At 32.0% G+C, this 24,217-nt stretch overlaps 3 protein-coding genes and 1 long non-coding RNA gene across 5 annotated transcripts in view; 2 read left to right on the top strand and 2 right to left on the bottom strand.

The window, feature by feature from the left end:
• The first annotated feature begins 8,099 nt into the window (after positions 1–8,099).
• Positions 8,100–10,719, top strand: LOC111437516 (abscisic acid 8'-hydroxylase 1-like). Its single transcript, XM_023075520.1, has 7 exons — positions 8,100–8,366; positions 8,463–8,781; positions 8,943–9,329; positions 9,434–9,602; positions 9,698–9,804; positions 9,967–10,085; positions 10,177–10,719. Exons 1-7 carry the CDS (start codon positions 8,179–8,181, stop codon positions 10,268–10,270), a joined length of 1,383 nt encoding a protein of 460 aa, XP_022931288.1. The 5' UTR covers positions 8,100–8,178; the 3' UTR covers positions 10,271–10,719.
• Positions 10,720–12,588: 1,869 nt separating this feature from the next.
• Positions 12,589–24,217, bottom strand: part of LOC111437521 — a 16,657-nt gene continuing 5,028 nt past the window's right edge. Inside the window, exons 2-3 of the long non-coding RNA XR_002709448.1 lie at positions 20,594–20,601; positions 12,589–12,599 (exon numbers count right to left, since the gene is read on the bottom strand). This is a non-coding gene — a long non-coding RNA (uncharacterized LOC111437521). The remainder of the gene's footprint in view (positions 12,600–20,593; positions 20,602–24,217) is intronic.
• Positions 14,606–18,433, bottom strand: LOC111437518. 2 transcript variants are annotated; one of them, XM_023075522.1, is made up of 8 exons: positions 18,030–18,433; positions 17,768–17,836; positions 17,426–17,455; positions 16,645–16,677; positions 16,157–16,227; positions 15,311–15,392; positions 15,138–15,230; positions 14,606–14,934 (listed from the first exon to the last, which is right to left on the bottom strand). In XM_023075522.1, exons 1-8 carry the CDS (start codon positions 18,135–18,137, stop codon positions 14,872–14,874), a joined length of 549 nt encoding a protein of 182 aa, XP_022931290.1. In that variant the 5' UTR covers positions 18,138–18,433; the 3' UTR covers positions 14,606–14,871. The 2 variants fall into 2 exon arrangements, with proteins under 2 accessions (XP_022931290.1, XP_022931291.1); XM_023075523.1 differs by lacking the exon at positions 17,768–17,836 and having other exon boundaries at positions 18,030–18,430.
• On the top strand, positions 20,914–21,981 carry LOC111437517. Its single transcript, XM_023075521.1, has one exon. The coding sequence runs from the start codon at positions 21,274–21,276 to the stop codon at positions 21,874–21,876; it is 603 nt and encodes a 200-aa protein (XP_022931289.1). The 5' UTR covers positions 20,914–21,273; the 3' UTR covers positions 21,877–21,981.

The raw sequence follows: 24,217 nt of genomic DNA, 5'->3' as shown, positions 1-24,217 counted from the left end.
TATCTAGGGTCTAGCTCTATTCTGACTAGTGTCTCTCACCCTTCGATGTCTGGCTTTGATACCATTTGTAACAGTCCAAGTTCACCGCTAGTAGATATTGTCCGCTTTAACTCGTTACGTTTTGTCGTTAGCCTACTACAGTTTGAAAATGTGTCTGTAAGGAGAGATTTTTACACTTTTATAAAGAATGTTTCGTTCCCTTCTCCAACCAATGTGAGATTTCACATTCATTCACTAATTTTTCTTAGAAAATACTTAAAGTGAGTAGCAAAACATGATAAAATGCTGAAATGATCGGTGTTAGTTAGTGAGTATATACTCATTTAAAAATAGTTTAATTTGTAGGTATAAAAGAATTACATAACGTGACCATGTTACAAGGAAATGCCAAAAAATCAAATATCGAATTTAAATTCTATATCGTGGTCGGAATTCTAGACCGCGTGCCATATAAATAAAAAAATTAAAAAAAAAAACAATTATATATAAAATTTGTATTGGAAGAGTTGCACTAAAATATTAATTAGAATATTAGTTAATAATAATAATAATAATAATAAAAGAAGTTGTAGGGTTGATTCTTTAGTCAAAGATGCAACTTGTTTAGAGGCACTTTGGTATAGATTTATTGGAAGCACATTTCTCAATTATTTTTTTAATTTCATTTTTTTTTTTAATTTTAAAAGCCAACTTTAATTGTTCTTTTCACTTTTTTATCTGTTCAAATTGTTTTGGATAATTCACCACTTGTCATTTTCTAAATCATTATATTCCAATTTTATTTTATTTATTATCGTCTTAATTTTAATTTTAATTGATTCTATCACCGTTCAATTCTCATACTCCACCTCGACTTCAGCACCAAGATTCAACCGATGGTAAGCTCGATTCCACTAATTATCATTTCGGGTTGAATTGCGTGGGTTCAGTTTCAAGATTCTTGAATATAACTTCTTTGCTACATCCATAGGTATTTGTGCTTGATCCATCGTGACCAAGGGAGGAGAAGAATAGTGAAAGCGAGTCCCCTGCTAACAACCAAGGAAGAAGGGAGAAAGCAAAAGCACTTGTTCGTCTACATGCCCGGGGAAAATGCTCTCTCATTCTCACGCTCGAACAACGCACAAACCTGTTCGTATGGGATCAATTCACACTCCAACCATAGGTACAAGACAATTACATATATGTATCCATGAGGCTTATAGAAATGACCTATCTTGTGCATGGGAATTATACTATCTCTTTGTGATACGGTCTTATCGCAATCATCTATATGTTCATCTGTCTGTATGCATGGGAATTGACCAATTTTAAACGATTTTGTAGCCTTTAATTTTGCAATAATTATACGAAAGATTGTATAAGAGCCATAACCAGAAAGGCTTCTAGTTGCCATGGGATGTCATCGCATTACCGTCGGTCAACATACCTATGATAACAAATCATCATTAACCCATTTTTATATAAAAAATAATAATTTTAAAATCACGAGAAGAAAATATCAAATTTAAAATGTTTACGTATGTCATTTTCAAATTATGTGGGTTGAATAAATCTATAGTAATCATAAAAAGCAGGTTAATCTTGAAGTGGGACCCCATGACTCACGATTTTATTATTATTATTATTATTATTATTATTATTATTATTATTATTTTGAAGGTGATAAGGAGTTAAGGATATATATGATTTTTTTTAGAAAGAAAAAAAAAAGAAAAAAAGAAAAAATGGAGATATCATTAAAATTATTGCAAGTGGAAGATCTCACTCTCTTTCTCCTTTCACTATAAAAAGTATATAAAAAAACAAAATGATAGCTGTAACCCAAGTAACTACATTTCTCCCTCTCCACAGCCACACCTTTCCTCAACCAAATCCAATTCACAAATTTTCTTTTTCTTTTTTTATTTTTATTTTTATTTTAATTTTAAGAAAATGCCCAAAATCTACCCTTAACTCCTTGTCTCCCCTATTTCTCACATTCTCCTGATTATTTACACCTTCAATCTACTACCTACCCGAACCTATCAATGGGTCGGCTTCTACTATTCTCCGTGCTCGTTAGTTGATTAATCGTAGACGTATTATATTGGTATGGATGTGTGAGATCCTACATCGGTTGGATAGGAGAACAAAGCATTCTTTATAAGAGTGTGGAAATGTCTCCCTAGTAGACGCGTTTTAGAAACTTTGAGAGGAAGCCCAAAGAGGACAATATCTGCTAGCGGTGGATTCGGGCTGTTACAAATGGTATTAGAGCTAGACATTGAGTGATGTGCCAGCGAGGAGGTTGTTCCCTGAAGGGGTAGACACGAGGCAGTATGCCAGTAAGGACGCTGGGCTCTGAAGGAAGTGGATTTGGTGGGAGTCCCACGTAGATTGGAGAAAGAAATAAGTGTCAATGAGGATGCTGGGCCCTGAAGAGGGATGGATTGTAAGATCCCACATTGGTTGGGGAGGAGAACGAACACCCTTTCCCTACCAAATGCGTTTTAAAAACGTTGAGGGGAAGCCCGAAACGGAAAGCCCAAAGAGGACAATATCTGCTAGCGGTGAACTTAAGCAGTTACATGTTGAGCCCCAAAGGGGAGTGGACGTTGAGTCCCGAAGACGCTAGGCCTCGTAGGGGGTGGATTGTGAGATCCCATATCGGTTGGAGAGAGGAACAAACTATTGTTTATAAGGGTGTGGAAATCTCTCCCTAATAGACGTGTTTTAAAAACGTCGTAAGATACACTGATGAACCAACGCAGTAGTCATCGTAAAAAATGTATTGGTGTCCTATGTTGAAAATCAATTTTATATATAATTGAAAATGGAGAAATTGATACTTTAAATAGAAATGTTTAGAAGTTGTAGTAGCGGGTTAGTGTTATATAATATATAATTAATTAATATAAAGTGGCAAGCAAGCTGTATATGAGCAAGTTTTAATAAATAATTAATAAAAATAAGTTAGGAAAATCTGTTAAAAGCAAAGGTGAGAGAATATGAAGTCCACTTGATGGATTTCATAAAAAGTTTGGTTTAGGGAAATTATGTATTATGTTGCTTTTAATAATACTATCATGCTCATATCACCACTTGGTTTTATGTACATAATTGGTTGGGTCTTTGGTGTAACCCTATCTTTGTGGCCCACTCTTTCCTCGCTATGTTTATTATTATTATTATATTACCCCAAATTAATATATAATTATTTTTATTTCGTTTTTATTTTTTTGAAAAGTAAAGTTACTTTAGTAAATTCTTTGTATCTACTTTTCATTAATTTGAAAATAAATAAATAGCTTAAATTTTAAATTTAAGTCGGTTACATCAGTCTCCTGTAGTATAGTCAGATGTTGTTACCTCCACCCCTCATCCAAACCACAACTAATATAAGTAGCTTTACAGATGTCTTCCATGTCTAAACAGTAACTTAAACTAACATGATACAATAACATATATCTTTGAATTTTCAATCGTCCACGCTCAGACATGATTAGTCCACGTCGCAACCTATTTTTAGACTGGTAGACTCTATGATAAACACGTGAATGTTGGTATCTCAAACGACAACCACAATGCCGATGTTAAAAAAATCAATGTGTAACTGTTCAAGATCACAGTTACCAGATATTGTCCTATTTGTGTTTTTTTCTTTGGGGATTTTCCTCGAGGTTTCCACATTCTTACAAGAATGATTTGTTTCCCTCTCCAACTAATGTGGGATCTCACAATCCACCCCCATTCGAGGCTTAGTGTCCTCGCTGGCGCTCATTCCTCTCTCTAATCAATGTGGGATCTCACAAAATGTTTTGTAAAACGACCAATTACTTTTAGACTCCACTTCTTCCTCATACTAAAACGACACGCTCAACATGTTTTAGGAGTAAAATGGAGATCGTTTTCATATAAACTAACAATGGATCGAACGAAAACTCAATCATTCAACCTTGTAAACTAATCGAGATTTAAATTGGAAAAAGAGATACTAACGGTAAAGAATAACCAATCAACGAAGGAACATGAAACCGTTATATGAGAAACGGTTGAGTTAATGAACAAGTTGTTACAACCAGAGATTGATATGTTAGACTAAACCTCAACTTTCATTGACGTTTGACTTTTCATATCAAAAAGAAACCATCCTTATAATATTAATATTGATAGTGTGTTTGTAATATTAAAAGAAAAAAAAACACGAAATCGACACGGATTTATAATAAATAAATAAATTTGTAAAATTAAATAGATGAAAATGATGGATGGATGAATTATATGCATTGGCAGTGTAGAATACAGCCTTTCAGGATAATTTCCTTCCCTTGTACATATCCATTGCAAACATTTTATTATTTTATTTTTATAAAAAAAATTAAAAAAATTTATTAAAAAAGAATAAAAAATTATTAAATTATGACAACTGGCTAAGGTTCTCAGGATTTGGCACATAATAAGCAGGTGTGTTCATGTTGTACAAATTTCTGTACCTTTTTTATTTATTTTTATTTTTTTTATTTTTTATGAATCTGTAATAATTGACTTGAGATATAACAGAAACTCTGTAATTCTGCTTTATATATATATATATATATATATATATATATATTTCATTTGACTGTTTATCATTTATGACCGCTGACTTTTATGCCCAACAAATTCTTCCCAACCAAAAATATATTTGTTTTTAGTTTTTATTTGGTTAAATATTAAATATTAAATATTAAACATTTGTTCTACTTAATTTAATGGTTTTTGTTTAAAGTTAAATACATATCCATATACGTCTTAATTAATTATACTTTATGATAAGATTTAAGAGCCTTCATAAACGCTCATAAATATGTAATCTATTAAAACATAAATGCTAAATTTTTTAAATAATTAAGTAAAATTATAATGATTTTAAGCCTACCATTTAAATTACATAAAATTGTAAAGAAATTTAGTACTGATCTAATAATTTTTTTTAGAAAAAGTTATTTAAAGTTTAAACATTTTATTAAATTATTAAAATTTTCGAATATAAAAACTAGTTAATAGACTAAATCAATTTTTTTTTCATACTTATATGGATTCAAAATTCAAGAATTTAAGTCTATGATATTAATAATTTTAATATATTTTAATGTTGACAAATTTTTCACGTTAATATATTAAAAAAAATGAGAACCATTTTGGACTAATTACACTTTTCATGTATCTCTAGGTTTTGACATTCAACTTTGACAATTAATTATGAGAATTATTGAACCAACCAAATAAATTACAAATAAGATGGCTATTAATTACCCTCAAAAGTTACTTGCCTAAATAATCAATTTAACTACTTTTACCACACACAAATTAATTAATAATTAAATCCATAGTGAAACATATAAAAATCAATATTAAAGGAAATTAATTTTTATAATTTCTCAATCACATTTTTGTTTTATTTTCTAATGTTTTTAAAATCCATTATAAATAGATTTCGTAGAAATTAAGTTAAAAATTTGAGTTAAATTTACGGTATTAAATTTCATAGTTAAACATGTTTTGTTTGGAGCAATTCCTTGTTGGGTAACCTCTTGAAATTTTTTTTAAGATATCTGAGTGAGGATAAAATATGTTGGAATGACTCATGTTAGTCTGTAGGGACCATGTTAGTGAGATCCCACATTGGTTAGTGAGGGGAATGAAATATTCCTTATAAGGGTGTGGAAACCTATCTCTAGAATTGTGAGACTGACGTGATACGTAACGGGTCAAATCGAACAATATCTATTAGTAGTGGATTTAGACTGTTACAATGTCGCAAGGGATGTAGGGCACACGAACAAGTTCTAGATTCAGATTCTTCGGTCTTAACAATAATAAAACGTAATGACATTTTTATGCGCAACCAAAGACAATAATCTTTTATTCTCGACTTTTTCTCTTTAATGATAATAAAACCCTTTTTATTTTCCACACAAATTCATATAATGAAAAGAGAAGAAGTTGCAATAAAGTCCAAACATAAAGACATTGACATTTTTGGTCATGGGTCAAACTTGATGGAGGTAGATGCAATACTACACACACACTTGCTTTTAGCCTTCATTAATGCACAAAGGCAAAATGCATCACCATGTCCTTTGAATTCAAAAGGGATGGGAGCTAGCATTAATTCCCCCAAATCAATTTCATTTCTCCCCGTTCTTTCGTTCATCCATTTATTAGCACTCAAAAGTAACACCGTGTACGAGTGAATTGCGCGTATACAGAATACTCTAGTTATTCAAATAATTTATACACAGATTATTCACTATGACAGATATATCGATCGTAGTTGTCTCATTGACATACGAGGACAAAAATTAATAATCTAATGATATCCAGAGATAAATAATAAATTAAAATCATCGCAACTAATTTTAATAATTTTTTTTAATGTTTTAAGTCTCGTATATTTTAAGAATTGTTTTTTTTTTCAAATACAAAAAGACATTTTAAGTGACATATATGCAATTTGATGTCCTAAAGTAAATATAATATAATCAAAGACTTTTGATCAATAATCATTATTTTATTAATTATTTTAAGGCTAATATAAATTAATATTTTGACTCTCTCATTTCCATAATTAATTTTTTTCATTATTGAGGAAGCAAAAGTCAACTCCATTGATTCGTTGTGCATGCATGCTAATTAGATAAGGTTCGATGAAAAATTATATATTTTCCAGCCCTGAGTTATTGGGTGTTTGTTGAATTAAAATTTTTAATTATAAACCTTTTAAAAATTTTAAAAAGTATATAATTATAAATTTTTTAGAGTCGGTATTATTTTTTTCTCAAGGCTTTACAAATTTGTACAAATGCCGATCAATTCTATTTAAACGGATTTATAATAACGAGAAAAAAAAGAGAAAAATTGGTTGCATGATCTAACTAGCTCTCGGGCACCTAAGATTTTAGGTCGAAGTTGATGGGATTAAAATTGTTCATGAAGAGATTGTGAGACAATTATCAAATCTCACACAAAAATTGACGGTTAATATTGTTAAAAAAAATGTTAATTATATGACTACTTCTAACACATGACCTAATTTTCTCTCCCTCTTTTCAATTTTTATGAAATACACGGTCGGTAATTTTAAAATCAACGCGTAATTAATATTGGAATCGATTCTTTTTTAAAAAGTAAAAGAAAAGACATGTCTCGATATAAAAAGCTGTAATCCTTAAAGACGCATATAGAGATTACACGTACTAAACGATTATACAATTAGTCAATGTTTTAAATCCGGCTGTTGGTACGAATATTATTATCTAAAATTGATTAAAAAAATTAGTAGAAGGTCGGAGTTTATTTATTTATTTATTTATATATATATATAAGAAAAGGAAGAGGAGATTAGTGAGTGTATTTAAAATAATGGAAAAGGTTGTTAAATATTTATAATACAAAGTCCCCTTTTGTCTTAGCCAAAGGACATTTAATTTTAAATTTTAATTTTTTTACAATTGCAACCTCTCCTGATCACTAGCGCCACTCTTTATCTAACAAAAATAATAATATTAAAATTAAAGTATCCCCCACACGCTATTTTTGTAGTCCTTTTGGCTTGGGACACGTGCTCTCTTAGTCCCTTTCCTTCATCTCTCTCCCTATAATTTAAAAAATTAAAGTAAACGACCATCACAGTGTAGCTGACAGCTTTGTATCGATGAACCCACAAGATAAAACTCATAAAAGTGACTCGGGTTCATGTCTGACTGATGAAAAATGTAACAGTGTATTGGGTTTATGCCTGATTGATGAACGTATAAGCTAAAAACCGTGAAAGTGTGTTGGGTTTATGTCTGAGTGTGAAATTATGTCGGGTTTGTGATCGGTAGTTACTAGGATACCTATGCGCGATTAAATTTAGGGTGATTATTAGGAGACAGTTACGTTGCAACGTGAGAGAGGTGATATGATATTTATTTTTGGGAAGTAGAGGAAGGGGGGAGAGAGAAGTATGAGCTGGAAGGAGATTCCGTGTGTGCGCCTTGAGCTGTATTGAAAACCCCTTTGTGTGTGTTATTTCCTTGTTTCCTTCCCTCTTTCCTCGCCCCACTCCATCAAAACACTATAAATACCCCTTTCTTAATCCCTTTTTTCTTCACCCTCCTAATTTCTTCTCCCAATTTCATCCATACGCCATAAACCAAACAACTCCGAAACATGTTCTGTTTCGCCGCCGTCATCGCCGCCTTCTTTCTTCTTCTTCTTCATTTTCTTTTCAAATTCTCCGCCCCTGCTCGCCGGAAACTTCCCCTTCCGCCGGGCTCAATGGGCTGGCCTTACATGGGTGAAACCCTCCAACTCTACTCGCAAGATCCCAATGTCTTCTTCGCCTCAAAGAAGAAGAGGTTCTTATTTGTTTCTCTGTTTGTTCATGTTTTTGGGTTTGTTTCTCAAATGGGTTTTGATTAATTTGATTGATTTTGTTGTGTTTTTTATTACAGATATGGTCCTATTTTCAAGTCCCACATATTGGGTTATCCTTGTGTGATGGTTTCTAGCCCTGAAGCTGCTAAGTTTGTGTTGGTCACTAAAGCTCATCTCTTTAAGCCTACATTTCCAGCCAGTAAAGAAAGGATGTTGGGCAAAAATGCCATCTTCTTTCACCAAGGTGACTACCATGCTAAATTACGACGCCTCGTTCTTCGAACATTCATGCCTGAAGCGATTCGAAACATCGTCCCGAGTATCGAATCCATTGCTAAGAACACTGTTCAATCATGGGATGGACAATTGATCAATACCTTCCAAGAAATGAAGATGGTATAATACAGTTCTTCCTCGATTCTTTACGTTAAAAACAGAGTAAAAACAGAGCAAAAACAGAGTAAAAAACAGAGCATCTCTGTTTCTTATTCATATACTCTGTTTTTTTCGAATGGTTTGTATATTTGATTAATTATGTTCTTCTTGTTCTTCTTCAGTTTGCATTCGAGGTTTCTTTACTTTCGATATTTGGAAAAGAAGAAGCTCTTTACTTCGAAGACTTGAAGCGATGCTATTACACACTTGAAAAAGGGTACAATTCAATGCCGATAAACCTGCCAGGAACACTCTTCCACAAGGCCATGAAAGCAAGAAAAGAGCTAGCACATATCTTAACCAAGATCCTCTCAACCAGAAGGGAAATGAAGCGCGATCACAACGATCTCCTTGGATCTTTCATGGGTGAAAAGGAAGGCCTCACCGATGAACAGATCGCCGATAACGTCATCGGTCTAATCTTCGCTGCTCGGGATACGACCGCGAGTGTTCTAACATGGATCTTGAAGTATCTAGGAGAAAACCCAAGTGTTCTTCAAGCTGTCACTGTAAGAATCATCTCTAAACTTAAACCAAAACCCAAATCCCACTTTCTTTTCTTAGAGCTTAGAAATGAATTGAAATGAATTCTCCTCTGTTCTTGGGTTTATAGGATGAACAAGAAGCAATCATGAAGGAAAAACAGAGTGGAGATGATAATCTCACCTGGGCTGACACCAAAAACATGCCGATCACTTCAAGGGTGATTCAAGAAACTCTAAGAGTTGCTTCAGTTCTATCATTTACCTTCAGAGAAGCAGTGGAAGATGTAGAATTTGACGGTAAGAACACAAACCCAAGAAAAAAGAAAAAGTTAAATCCTGAAATCAAAACCCATTTTCATCTGTTTTCTGATTCAAAAACTCCTCATCTTCAGGCTATTTGATTCCAAAAGGATGGAAAGTTCTTCCTCTTTTCAGAAACATTCATCACAGCCCAGAAAATTTCCCTCAACCTGACAAGTTCGATCCTTCAAGATTCGAGGTAAAAACAGAGGAAACAAAGCACAGTGTATTTATTTATTAATTGCTTGCTTGCTTACTTCATTTAGAAAAACAAGAACATATTCTTCTTCTCTTTCCTTTTTCCCACACAAATTGGGTTAGCCCAAACATTCAATGATTGTGTTTATTATGATTGAAACAGGTCCCTCAAAAACCCAATACCTACATGCCATTTGGCAATGGAACCCACTCTTGTCCAGGAAATGAACTGGCCAAGCTCGAAATGCTCGTTCTTCTCCATCATTTAACCACCAAGTACAGGTCGGTAATTTCTCAATCTTTAACCTTCAAAATCATCTGATCCAAGAAGACCCATGTGATTGATTTGGTTGTTGGGTTGAAATTTATGCAGATGGAGTGTAGTGGGCGCTCAAGAAGGCATTCAATACGGTCCTTTTGCGCTTCCCCATAATGGGCTTCCCATTAAAATCTCTCTGAAGAAGTAAAAACAGAAGAACACAGAAACCCAGCAAAAAAAAAAGATCAAGAGAAGAGAATACGAAGATTGTTCCAAAACTTTGAGTCAAAAATTCAGAAAAAGTTTCTAAAAATAGAAATAGAGCAATGGAAAACTGTTGTCTAAGGTCAAATCAGAATGAGTGAGGTAAAGAAGAATCAGAAACAGAGGAAATGTGCTCTGTTATGGTTTTCTGGGCAAAAGGGGACAGTTTCTGACTCGCAAGAGAGTCATTATAGTTTGGATATACTTTAGAAAAACCCAACGGTCCTGATTTTTTTTTTTTTTTGAGTTTTATTCTTTTTTTAATTTTACATGAAATGAATGGGGAAAAGTCCTCAACTGTATTTACTTTTACATACCAATTTTGTTGTAACCAAAAATTGCCACGCAAGGCTAATAAGTATTATAATATAAGTTCTCTTCCTATTACTCCCATCACTAAATGCAAGGGTATAATGGTAATTTTGATAGATGGGTCGGTCGGTCGATTGGTATTATGAGTAAACTCGTAACCATATGGATGGATGAAAGAATTATAGGGATTTAATATTTTTATTATTAAGGCAGAAAATACAAAAATTGGGAATTTAAGAGAAATAAAATGAAATAAAAATAGGGGAAAGTATTAACTAAAAAAAGTAAAAAAGGGTTTATTATTTATGTATTTAAGAGTCAAACAATGAACAGACAGCCAAACATGACCATGACGTGTTGACTTAATTTGCTGGAAATAAATCATCTCATCTACCCTAACCCTTTTGAATATTCGACATATAATAAATAAATATATATTAATTAGGGAATTTAATTCTCTTCCTCCCTTTCTCAACTTTGACTTTCCCATGACTATTATTTATTCAACACAAAAAAAAAAAAAATTAATGTTATATTAAATAGATTCTTCTATGTTTCCAATGAATAAAGGCCACGTGACTTGCCTTATCTCTCTTTAATTATTCAATTTTCAAATCAAAATATCTATGAATCATTCAAATTTTATTTTGTTTGTTTCAATTCTTAAAATAGAAAATTTAAAAATGAAAAATGGTGAAAATAGTGAACCTCCCGAAAGAAAATGGTAAAATTTAATTTGATCTCGCAAATAGGTAAATTCTATTTACCAGCTAAACTCAAAGCCAGCTGAAAACAAGAAGATATCCCATTTTGATGGAGAATAAGGTAGGGAGTGGAAACTTTTTCTCAATTAGATAAATAGGGCCGAGAACAGAAGACGAAATTATATTCTCCGTCCTTAGTTAATCTATATATATATATATAAATTTTACTATATTAAAAAAAATTAATAGGTTAGTTAGTTTTACTACTATTATAATATATAAGCTGTAGATTTCTTTTAATCGTCAAAGATTACCATGTTAAAATTGAACGTATATAAATTATGTCAGTAGATATATGTTTGCTAAAGAAATATTTTACAATAATTTAATAAATATTATATTATTAAAAAAAACTTTAAAATGACTATATTAAAAAATAATAAAATGAGAAAAAATCACGTACGAAGAATTCGATTCCCACAAAAATAAATGAGAAATTTTGGAGGAATAAGAATAGGAAAGGCTTCCCCGTTCTTGCCATACCCAACCTTGTACACATCTTTATTGGTAAGTAATTGAGTTCGATAAAGTTAACGATCTTTTTTTGGGAAGGATCTTGTTATGACATAGTCCCACACGAGAAAGTATCTAATTAAGGTTTAAGACTTTAGGAGTCTTTTTTTTCTAATCGAGATTTAAACTGACAATTTTTATCCGAGGTTATTAGCCAATAGAATATGCTTACCATTTTTTTTTTATAAAGCAACAATGCAAATAAAACAATTTAAAATGAAAAAAAATTATATTGCTATTTATTATGTTATTATTAGATAAATTGCCAAAGAAAAATGAAGTGGCTATTTATGATGTCATTATTAAGTTAAATTGAACATTTTTTCTAAATCAATAAAACAATTACAGCCATTGGAGATTCAAACATTATAAACACAAAAAAAATATTTTAATTTTATTAAATACTTAATTAGATAAATATTTAAATTAACATATTATATAATTTTACCCTAGTAATTATTAAACCAGCTACTAACCGCCGCTGTTTCCGTTGACTTTGTCATAAAGGGAATAAATCATTTCTAATTTTTAATTCTTTTATATTTTATATTTTTTCAAAGTACTTTAAAATAAAATCAAAATTTCATCCTTTCATTCTATAAATTATAATTATGTTTTCTTTTTTCTCAATGGTTTATTAATATCTAATAAAAATTTATTAATTTTTTTCGACATATTTCAAATCTACAACCCTATTACTTAAAAAATTAAAAGCTTTATATTATAATAAATACAAAATTTGAATTTGATATTAGTTAACGATCTATTAGACGCAAATACTTCAATGACCTATTTGATCTTTTAAAATTTTTAATACTTACTATATATAAATTTGAACGACATAGTTTATAGTCTCTTTGATTTGTAAATTACAAGATAAGGAACAAAATCATATAATAATATATATTTTTCGATACGAAACTTGTAAAATAATTTATTTATTTCGATTCGAGGTCAAAGTTCAAAATCTCAAAATTGTAATATTTATTGAAGAAATGATATACTTACTAGCTGTAAGATAATTATAAGATAAGGGGCGAAAGTAAGCGAAATTATTATGAAATGATGAGAGAGAGAGCTAGAGAGACACGTGGCGCCACAAAAGAAGCTAATTTGGTTTGCTTGCATTCGTGGCTGCCACCTTTTATAAGAAAATATATTTATATATATTGCATGCTTCATACAGTTTGTTTTATTATTTATTTTATTTTTGTCCAATGCATATCTAAACAATTATAAAATTTCAACCCAAAATTGTCATCAATATTTCCGTTTTATCAAAAATAAAAATAAAATATCGTAAACTTATTTAAAAAGATGTTAAATATTTATATAATGAATTTTGTGTGTAAATATTTATTTATATAAGTATTTTTTACCCACCTTCCAAAGAAAACTCCATTAATATCTTGCTTAGTATATCAAATTAAAACTGTTGACACGTGTATAAATATCTACGAATAAAATCTAAAAGATCTTGCAAAAATAAAAAATAAATAAATAAATAAAAAAGTCTAGGAGGACTTAAAAATCTACAACTGTATTAATTATAAAATTGACTTTAATTGTATGATCGTAATGGAGCTTCCTTCTATGAAATCTCCTCCGATTGTCGTCATGTTGAATATCAAGTTTTGGTTTTGACATTTGATGCGTTGTCATTGCTTAGCTTCATTCATTAATTGTAATCAATTTCAAATTTGCCGATTCAATTACACATTACATCACAATATTGTTCCTAATTTAGATTATTTAAATAATCATCTCATTATGTTCCAATCGTATTGCTTATATTCATGCAAACACTAATTTCTTTATCCTTAAATGCTATATTTACCTTTTTTTCTTTTTTTCTTTTGGAGGAATTCACTTGCTTTTAATTAAGACTCCTCGCCATGTGGGATGCAAATCAAATATGGAGAATCCTTTAGAGATACAACTGATACCAAATTTGGAAAATATAAAAGTTGACAAACAATGTGCTACCAATGGATTTTAGAAGCCGTGCTATGAATTGCTCGAGAATTTAAACCATTCATATCAAGAGAATATGTTAGTTATCTTTAATGCTATGCTCACTTTAGCACCTCAAAAACTAGTTTGTTTGATAGTCACTATTAAGGAGGTAAAATGGATTACCTAAATGCGATAATGCTATCCAAGTGTATATTATAGCGAGTTAACAATTAGTTATATATCAATTTGGACTATTAAGTTTTTAATTTAATTGATTCCAAATATTTGAATCAACCTAAATGGAGTTCAATGAATTTGAAACAGTGGTTCATACTCAGCATGCTAAATCACAAAAAATAACATAAATTTAGAGCAATTCAAACGATAATCAATTAATTTAATTGGCAAGCCATTTCGTGGACAAACATGCCAATTCACCCAACCCGGCCTAAAAAAGGTCAATCACTCCTTTTCTTAGAGAGCTCATAATGACACCTACACCACATACACATAAATATCTAATATATAGATGTATATACTACGTAAGCATCTAATCGTGGAATGTTTGCATCATAAAAAAAAAATACTTAATGGTTAGGGTGTCCTCTATGAGATGTTGCCCATAAATTTTCAACTCATCATGAATTGCGTGTACAAATTCCATTGCAAAGAGGATGTTAAAGCCTACCAAAGATATCCCTAGATAGAGAGTGAAGGAAAAGAACAAGGGCCAATAGAGTTCTAACATAGCTGATGCTTGATGGGGCATTTAATATTTTTTTGTTACAATACAGAGTGTATGAGTTATACAGAATAAAACATGTAAAATTGCAGACGTGACATAAATAATAAATATAAAGCTTGAGCTAAGCTGAAGAAATTGGCACATAAAACTACCCAAGTGAAATCTAGTACTAGATTAAATACTGACCTGGTTATTTAACAGCAATTCTTGGATGTAAACACATGGGATGGCAACAGCGAGTCGGAGGAGCATCGGTTAAGTATCGAAGGTCGTTCTGCTAACGCCATCATCTGCATAAGCTCTGCATCTGTTTCTTAGCTGTGGACGATTGCATGAGTTCAAATATACAGGTTAGAAACTATGTCTTAAGTTTGAATTCTTTGCAATGGTTTAAGCATGTTTGGTTAGCATTCTGGATTTTCTGATGTTTGATAGGCAATCAAAGTTTACTTTCGTCAGCATTCTTAAATTATTTATCCATTTGGAAGAGGTGGAAAAAGGTAACCAAATAAAAACTGCACCTTTTCAACAGCATCTTCCATGGCCGAGGCATCTTGCACTCCTTTCCTTAGGATATCAATACGGCCTTGAACATGCCGGTTCTGTTCCTCAGCCTAGAGAAAACCTTTATTTAGATTTACTGATGAAGAAAAGATGAGTTAAGTTGGTTTGATTAGTTACAAGTGTTGCTCACCGTTTTTAGCATGTCCTTCAAGTGTTGGATCTCATTCTTCTTTGTCATGGATAGATAATTGGCAATTTCCATTATGTTTGTCCTGCATTACATGTTATTTGTTAACTCCTCCAGAGAAATTCATTCTGTAAAGCTATGAAAACCCGACGACTGTGAAACCCCATTCCCATCCCATTGCATAAAAAAGAAAAACTAGAAGGGAATACGAGGGCATTTAACCACAAACTTACAAAAAATTTTACAATTGTACCCACGACGCCATAAGCAATGTATAGCAAAATGTACAAACCATCTCCCAGTTATAATAATTATCGCAATCAAATTCTCGAACAGAATTATCACAATTTAACCAAAAATTTATACTTCTACGTCACTAAAGTGTTATAACAGAAGGGTTTAGGCTAGTTAACATTAAAACTGTTGTATAACCAACGTGTGTTTCAGGTGATTCTTCATTCATAAAATATATTTAAGATTTTAAAAAAATTAGTTCCTAAACTTAACTTGTTAATTCCTAAATTTTAGTACGTGATTAAAAAATTTATAACAATTTAGTATTGTAAATATTTAATCACATTTTTTCATGTATTGATAGATTAACTTATTTTGGACCAAATGTGTTCATAACCAACCAAGACAAAGTCTTTCCATCATAAAAATTATAAAAAGAAATTGACACTTAAGTTTAAAAACTAAATTGTCACAAAGTATAGGCTAATTTATTATAAACTAAAGTTCAAAAACTAGGTTAGTACCTTCATGGACCAAAAGTATCTTTTTAGCCTATATCTAATTAGAACATTAAAATATGATCCAGAAAATAACCTGGCAGCAGAAGATACCTACTTTTTGGAATACAATGGGTCTAGATCTTGCTCTTCCAAAAGTTGTTCAACATTATCAAGTACAAGTCCCACCTGCATAAAGCAAAACTATTATAATGCAAGCAGAACAGTGACACGATGTTAAGAGGGAAAGTCATCTGCATACAGACACAAATGGCTAGCAATACATTACTTCAAACAAGTCCCAACATATAAAATTGGAAATTGAGGAGAGGATAATCATTTTATAGCATGAAACATTACATAATGTCGATAACATTTCCTTTTTTCTTTTTTAATTGAAACCCGCCATTGCCTGTTTGGACTCCGATATCTTATACATTCAAACTAAGTCAAGTTTTTCAAAACTGAGATATCATTAGTTTCAATGAAGGTTCTCCCCGTAATCATATTGAACTTGTCCAAGAAATCATGCCCATACCTTAAAATATATATGTACTGAAAAAGGAATAAAAAGTATTATTTCGTTCTCAGAAGCAGGAGAATTACCTGTGTTTCAACACATAATGACTCAAACTCGTCCTGTACATTTCAGACAATGGTAGTGTTATTGACCAAAAATTGCAATATATAAAAAAAGAATTAAAAATGAAATGCTGTTGACGATCACATAACGTAATAGGAGAGAAGCTTATTGTGAGATTTATTTTGAGACAAGCTTATGTGATTGCCTACTGCAATGGGTGACAGAGACTGCACTAGTCTATGGTAAGCACCTTCTCTCAGGTGGTTGCCTGGGTTGCTTTTGCATCCCGCTGAGGAAGCCAATTTGCACTATACCGAAAGAAAACTATTCTAACACTTTTTACATATTTTTTAGAATGTTTTCCTTTCCCATTCCTTTAACACTTTGAAACAGAAGCAATCAAATTTTTGGTTATCAGTACCATGTGTTTGTGAGTATACATGTATATGGAATGGTCTAAGCCACCACTAGTAAATATTGTCCGCTTTAGTCCATTACATATCACCTTCAGCCTCACGGTTTTAAAATTCGTCTACAAGAGAGAGGTTTCCACACCCTTATAAGAAATGCTTTGTTCCCCTCTCAACCAATGTGGGATCTCACAATCTATCCCCTTGGGGCCCAATATCCTCGTTGGCAAACCGTTCGGTGTCTAGCTCTGATAAAACAGTAAGCTAAGCATAATATGTCATTAAGTGCCTCGTTGAAAAAAAGGTGAGACATAATCACATTACTAATTAAGAATTCCCGAAATGGAATTATCAGGATGGATTCTGAAGCAAAGCCTTGAATGGAAATATATACCTCTATGTTTCCATGCAAAGAAGTTATAACCTGAAAGTTCGATGAACACCAAAATTCATTATTCCAATGACCAAGGAGACAAGAAGCAATAAGAAAATATGCAAATTATGAACAACTAAAGCAAATAACATGCTGTTATCCATTTAAGACAGTACAGAATTTGTACATGCAAGAAACTTATGAAGGATTTAAGCAAGAAAACGTCCTAGAACTGTATTACAATAAACTCGACATGCTCCAATTTAAATTAAATAATTACACTGTGTCCAAATGATACTAATCTGCTTTCACCTCAGCTTTCCGGAGAGGGAGCGGGGAGCATAAAAAGGCAACAAACTGTACCTGAATGAAGAGACGATGAAGATATTCTTGCTCCGCAGTCGTAAATCTCGAAAAGCATTCCCGGAACTCCTTAATTATGTAACAAAAAAACACAACTATAGAAATTTTACCATCTCCTTCAAAATAAAGTAGCCTAAAAAATCTCTCGTGACCAAATTGCCAGTTGGAATGCAAATTCTCATTCCTAAGTACCAATTCCGCACCATTTCCATAAAAAGTATGAACAAGAAATTATACATATTGCAGAAACTTTCGTTCTTACCTCCCTGGAACAGGAAGTGAGGAGAGAACGAACAGCAAGCTTGAATGACTTTTTCAGATCGATCTGGCTGGAGCTCACCGGCGTACCAATCTCGTGCTTCTTATCCATTTTCAAAACTTGTATCCACTACGATCCCCAACCCTGTCTTGCTAAATTCTGCCTGAAATCAAACGATGCGGAAATGGCGCGACAGCAACGCAGCAGATGGAATAAATTAGAAAACTGCTGCCAGTGAAACGAGTCGGTGAGTCGACTCCAGTTAACGCCGTGGAGTCGCGGCGGCGGCGACGGCGAAGTGACGAACTGCAAGTGAGGGAAGAAATCGAAGTCCGAGAAATCTGAACTAGTTAGCGAGCGGGAGATTTTCGGACTAGAAAGCCTGGGGGAATTATGCAATATTTCAAAATAAAGGGTCGATACCGAAAATATTTGAAAAGATTTATCAAAAAGAGGTATTATCGGCCCATCTGGCCCAGTGGGCCGCACTAAAACAATTTTTCCCAACTACTTATAGTCAGTTGAATAATAATTGACAAAAAGAATATTCAAACTTCATGAAAATTTGTTAAACGTCTATTTGATTTTAGTATTTTTCTCTAATTTTTATTAATTATTATATTTAAATAAGTTTTGTTCCCGTGACAAAGTTATGCATTCATAATTTTAAAACAAAATTTAATAAAAGATTAAAATTAAAATTGATATAAATATTTATTAATTTAAATTTTTAATTGATACCGTCTTAAAATTTAGGAGTATAAATTGATATTTATTCTAATATTGAGGATTTTTATTGGTCGATTAATGTCAAAAATTACTTCTTAATTCCTTTTATACCATCCTTAAAATATTAGTTTTTCTAAAAAAAATACTCTTTAAAAATAAAAAAAATAAAAAATCTCAAACGAAACCAAAAAAACACAGATTTTGCTATAAATAAAAACTATCTTTTACCTTATTGAGGAGTGAAATTATATTTTTACTCTCGGGGTAAAAAATATGAAATACATACAAAATCTCTCTCTCCTCTTTTTTCTCTCATTTTTTTCTTCTCAACTTCTATCCACCACACAATTTTTCTTCTTCTCATTAATCAACTACGACATAAATTTAAAATATATATAAAGAGAAGGAAAGGGTGAAAAAAATCAACACCACCATGATTAAAGGCACTACCGAGATGGAAAAAAAAAAATCATACCTTCCTCCATACAAACTTATTTTAGTTAGGTGACCAATTTTTTATACGTTTTTTTAATATTTTTTTCACAACTATGTTTAAGATTTAAACCAAAATTTTAAAGAATTTCGCCGTTAATGATCTTGAAAACATCTCATATAAGTTTAAATTTTGAGAAATTATGACTTCGAGTTCAAACCAAATTAAATATGTTTTTAATTTTGTGTAATTTTTCAACATTTGTGTACAAAATCATAGAAGAGGTATGAGAGAGGAGAGAAATTTTATAGCTATTTGATGTTTTTTTTAATTAAAGAACAAAATTTCACGACAATATTAACTCATGGTTGACAAACTCGAGGGAAGGCAAAATTTAATATTATAATAACCATTTATTTAAATTTTAATATTTTATGGCTAATGCAAGTTAGCATAGATATCAAGAAAGAAAAAAAGAAAAGATATTAATTTATACAAAATGTACCCCAAGGGTAAAGCATCAATAAAAAATTCATTTTTTACATTTAAAATTGGTCTCAAAATAACCTTAAAATTATAAGAAAATCAATAATATTTATTTTAAAGGAAAAAATGATAAAATTTGAAGTAACAATTGATGGGTAAAAATGAAAAGACATCAGTAATATTCTTTACAATACTGTTAAATTCATTCATTTATATAATCGATTTACACACATCAACTGCAAAATTGAATAAATTTTTTTATTTTTTAGAATAAATTATAAAACTTGAGAATAAAAAATATAATTTATCTATGTTGGAGAATATAAGTTATCTTATTGTTTGTATTATTTAAGCATTAAAAAGAATGAGATTCTCCCTCCCCTCTCCCCTCTCGTCTATAAAAGAGTCTAATTTGTACTTTTCTCCCTACACTCAAGTTCATTAAAAACACATAGCTCCATAGATTCTACTACCTATTATTGTTGAGTAAAGCCATATCTTATTCTAAACTCAATTTAATTGGTTTCCCTTAGAATTGAAATGTATTTTTATTTTTAAGAAATGTGAAAAGTTTATTAAAATATATTTTAGTTTTTGGAAGTTACTCTAAAATTTTTAAAAATAATAATAATAAATAAATAAAATAACAAAGTATATATGGATTGGGCGGAAAAACAACTCAAAATTTAGATTTTCCAAAAAAAAAAAAAATTGTATTAGGTGTTGTCAGAACCACCTAGATACAATTCATAATTCAACCAAACCCAACTTTTTATTTTTAGGTTGTACCGTTTAATTATTTAAAAAATTAATACATGTTATATTATTAATTAAAATCTCATAAAACTTAAATATCAAATATTTACAAACACGATGCGTCGCTAATATGAGTTACGAACATTAAATATTCTTAATCTACGATGTAATCTTAAAAGTAATGTAACTCTCTTTTCAGATTGACACGACAAACAAAAAAATGTCAACCCATGGACAGGTTCAAAATTTTCGATTTTCTAAAAATTCAACCCCATCCAAATTGATTAAAGAAAAAAATCTAACCCAACCAAACTCTAATGCAACCCTTTATATTTTGGGTTAGAGATTTGCGGAGTTCTGCATGAACACTGGTAAAGAATGAAATGGATTCAAGTTTCAAAATTAAATCTAATTTATTCGTTGTGCTTTAAAAAACAATTGTAATAGGTTCCTTAGCAGTGAATAATAGTCATATCCAAGTTTGCAACGAAGGGGAAGGAATTAGCAGTGCAAGTTTGGTATTTTACTTTGGAAGAAAACAGAAAAAAAGTAAGAGGGATGTGAGTGGCAAAGATTCCCAGGAACATTATACCTCTAAAAATTGTGGTATCCCAACAGGGAGTTTTGTTTCTCGGAATTCAAATGCTTTGCAACCGGGAAAGGTAGAGATACCAAAACCTTCCCCAGCAGATTGAACTTCGAATTCCACAAAATAAATTTAAACAAAAATCAAATACCTGAATCCCTCAATTCAAAAGCAGAGTCAAATTACCTCATAATTTCGAAGAAAAATCGCCGCCGAATGTTGACGGCCTCACGAAATCCCCAATCTCCAACCGCCCAATGCCACCGAAACTGATCTCCGACGCAAAGCGCCGCACTCATCCTCTCGTTTGGCTTGCCGCCCTGCTCTGTACCGTAGTTTCGATCGCCGTCATAATCGGAGGCATCGTCATCTTCATCGGTTACCTAGTGATCCACCCTAGGGTTCCGATGATCGGCGTTATCGACGCTCATCTCGATAACTTCCAGAACGACATCGCCGGGCGTCTGGAAGTTCAATTGACGGTGGTGGTGAAGGCGGAGAACGATAACGCGAAAGCTCATGCGAGTTTCTCCGATACGAGTTTCTTCCTCCATTTCCTAGGGATTAAGATCGCGCAGCTCGTGGCGAGGGATTTCGATGTGAGGAAGAACAGTTCTCTGATGCTGCCTTACGTAGTGCCTTCGAATTCGATTCCTCTGACGCCGGAGCAGATGGAGGAAGTGGATTACGCGTTGAAGTCGGATGTGAGCCGGTTCGATTTGATCGGGGATACGAGAGTTCAATGGCGCGTTGGATTGCTTGGATCTGTTAAGTACAGGTGCCATCTTCATTGCGTGCTTAAATTTCATCCTTCTAATGGAACTTACTTCAGTCCGCCTTGCAGCTCCAGAGCTAAATAATTTCTCCCCTGTTCTTTAGGATCATCCTTTTCCTCCATTTCAAACCAATTTGGATTAGCGGAAATAAAAATTTCAAATAATTTCATGAGAAATTTTCCTTCTGTTTCTTGGAAAATGTACGACTCGTATACTGTAGCTTTTTTTTCTTTTCTTTTTTTCTTAATTATAATTTTTGAAGAACTCTTATTTAGCTTTTAAATTTTTAATTTCTGATTGATAAGATCCCAAGTCAGTTTCGGAAGTGAGCGAAACACCCTTTATAATTTTATAAGAGTGTGTAAAACTTACCGTAGCGTTTAAAGCCTTAGGAAAAGTCCGGAAAGAAAAACCTAAAAAAGACAATATCGACTAGCGATGGGCTTGGGTCGTTACAAATGGTACTAGAGTCAGGCACACCACAAATGATATCAGAGCTAGACACTGGGTGGGGTGTCAGTAAGAACGCTGACACACCACAAATAGTATCAGAGCTAGACACCGGATGGTGTGCCAGTAAAGACGGTATCAGAGCCAAACACCGAACGGTGTGTCGATAAGGACGCTTGCACAAAGATATTAGGCTCCAAAGGGAAATGAATTTGGTGGTGCAACATCTATAGGAGAAAAGAACTATTGGACTTGGGCCCTTACTAATTTTGCATTTTTTATTTAATTTTAGTTAGATTAATTGATTGGTTTTTTTGCCAAATTAGTTTGATTTTAGTTGATTTTATCCATTTTGATTGATTTGAATTGGTTTTTAATTTTGTCATTATTGTTTAAAAAGTTTTAGTTTAGTTCCTTATTATAGCATATAATATTTAATTAATTGACAAGAATTTTAGAAGAAACAAATAGGTAGAATCTAACCTAAGATTTTAGTTTGTTGAAATAGAAAACTTAGGATAAGAATGGACTCATCGTATTAAATCCTTTAGTTATAAATGGAAAATTTTTCATTAAATTTCAAATCCTAATTTTGAGCATTTAACAAAACTTTAAATTGATTAACGAATTAAAATTTTCAAACCCACTCCTAACCGTCTAACTTAAAAACTAAGCCAACTTAAATTTTTTTTTAAAAAAAATTTAGGAATATTTTTCACAAATTTAAAAGTCATGTAAAACTCATTTATAACTTTCCTCCACACAATAATTTTTTATTTTAAATTACAATCGAATCAAACATAAAAATGGAGCTGAAGATCCAAAATTTTACACTTTTATCATAATCGAGACGAAATTTGACCAAATTTAACGCTTCATACTTAGTATTAACACGAGTGCTTCTAATATGTTTGGTCATCACTCACATGTAGAAATTTCTAGGTGGTCACCCAATATATAATTATTTCAAGTAAATATGCTCAATAATGAGTCACCAATAAAGAAGGCTCATCTTATTAGTATAGTCGGTGACTTTTAATTTTTTAAAGCCTTTTCAACTATAGTTTAGTTACCATTTACAATTGGAAGGTAAGAAGGTAGGGTTTTAGGAGGCATATAAATAGTTCCTAACAACAATTTTGGATTTTATGATAAGCTCCAAAGAAGAGTTAAATATTTAATGGCAAAAAATATTGGATAAGGTGAAGTTTGGTTATTTGTTGCCTCTCTACTTTTGTGAAGAAGCTTTTATGATTGGGATGGAAAGTGGAAACAGTTGTAAAGCTTTGTGTCAATTTCATGGCCCAAACATTGCTTCAAATTCCGCTTCGTTTTTTTATTTTTTAAATTTGTATTTATTATTTCTTAATAATATATGGCGGGTTTTATCTTTTTATTTTAAAAGAAATTTATGACCAAATTTTAAAAGCTGTTTAATACAACTAATTATTATGGAATTGTAAATTTATATTTACAAAACAATTAGAAATTTTTTTAATGGAGATTTTGGAGCTGTGAAGAAGCTTACACATGAGGTCACTGTACCTCACATCAATTAGTGCCGGTGGACCCCAATTTTTGAAGCCTATCGAGCCGTTGGATCGACGCGGCTTCTCAGTTGTCAATGGCCACGTGTCATCATCGTCTTCGATTCTAGTGCAATAAATACTCCTGAACTGTCTAAGTTTCTTTTCGCAGTGCATAGGGTTTAGTCTACGTCCTCTCTCCGCGTACTTCAGCTAACCGTCGCTGCACGCGTACGCCGCGGCGGCGGCAGTGGTAGAGGCGAGAAGCTTTGCCGGAAATTGCTCCGCGTTGTTTCTTTTCAGTTACAACACCGGCGGTCTCTAATTCGCTTGGTGCAGGTCGGGAACTGCTTCGCTCTGCGTACGGTTTGTGTTTGCCGGCGGCCGGCCTTTCTTCACCTTCCTTTTTGTTCTTCTCTGCTTCTAGTTTTTTTTTTTTTTTTTTTTTT

The sequence above is a fragment of the Cucurbita moschata genome, unplaced genomic scaffold (genome assembly GCF_002738365.1).
Source record: "Cucurbita moschata cultivar Rifu unplaced genomic scaffold, Cmos_1.0 Cmo_Scf00064, whole genome shotgun sequence".
Taxonomy (NCBI): domain Eukaryota; kingdom Viridiplantae; phylum Streptophyta; class Magnoliopsida; order Cucurbitales; family Cucurbitaceae; genus Cucurbita; species Cucurbita moschata.
This window is presented reverse-complemented; position numbering and strand designations above follow the sequence as displayed.

Bases quoted from the DNA above. Each gene is read 5' to 3' on its own strand.
- LOC111437517 (XM_023075521.1), top strand. From the start codon at position 21,274: ATGCCACCGAAACTGATCTCCGACGCAAAGCGCCGCACTCATCCTCTC.
- LOC111437518 (XM_023075522.1), bottom strand. From the start codon at position 18,137: ATGGATAAGAAGCACGAGATTGGTACGCCGGTGAGCTCCAGCCAGATC. The intron at 15,231-15,310 runs GTGAGCAACACT...GGTTTTCTCTAG, and splicing joins TGAAGGACATGCTAAAAACG to GCTGAGGAACAGAACCGGCA. The intron at 14,935-15,137 runs GTGCAGTTTTTA...AATCGTCCACAG, and splicing joins TGGAAGATGCTGTTGAAAAG to CTAAGAAACAGATGCAGAGC.
- LOC111437516 (XM_023075520.1), top strand. From the start codon at position 8,179: ATGTTCTGTTTCGCCGCCGTCATCGCCGCCTTCTTTCTTCTTCTTCTT. The intron at 8,367-8,462 runs GTTCTTATTTGT...TTTTTATTACAG, and splicing joins TTCGCCTCAAAGAAGAAGAG to ATATGGTCCTATTTTCAAGT. The intron at 10,086-10,176 runs GTCGGTAATTTC...AAATTTATGCAG, and splicing joins CATTTAACCACCAAGTACAG to ATGGAGTGTAGTGGGCGCTC.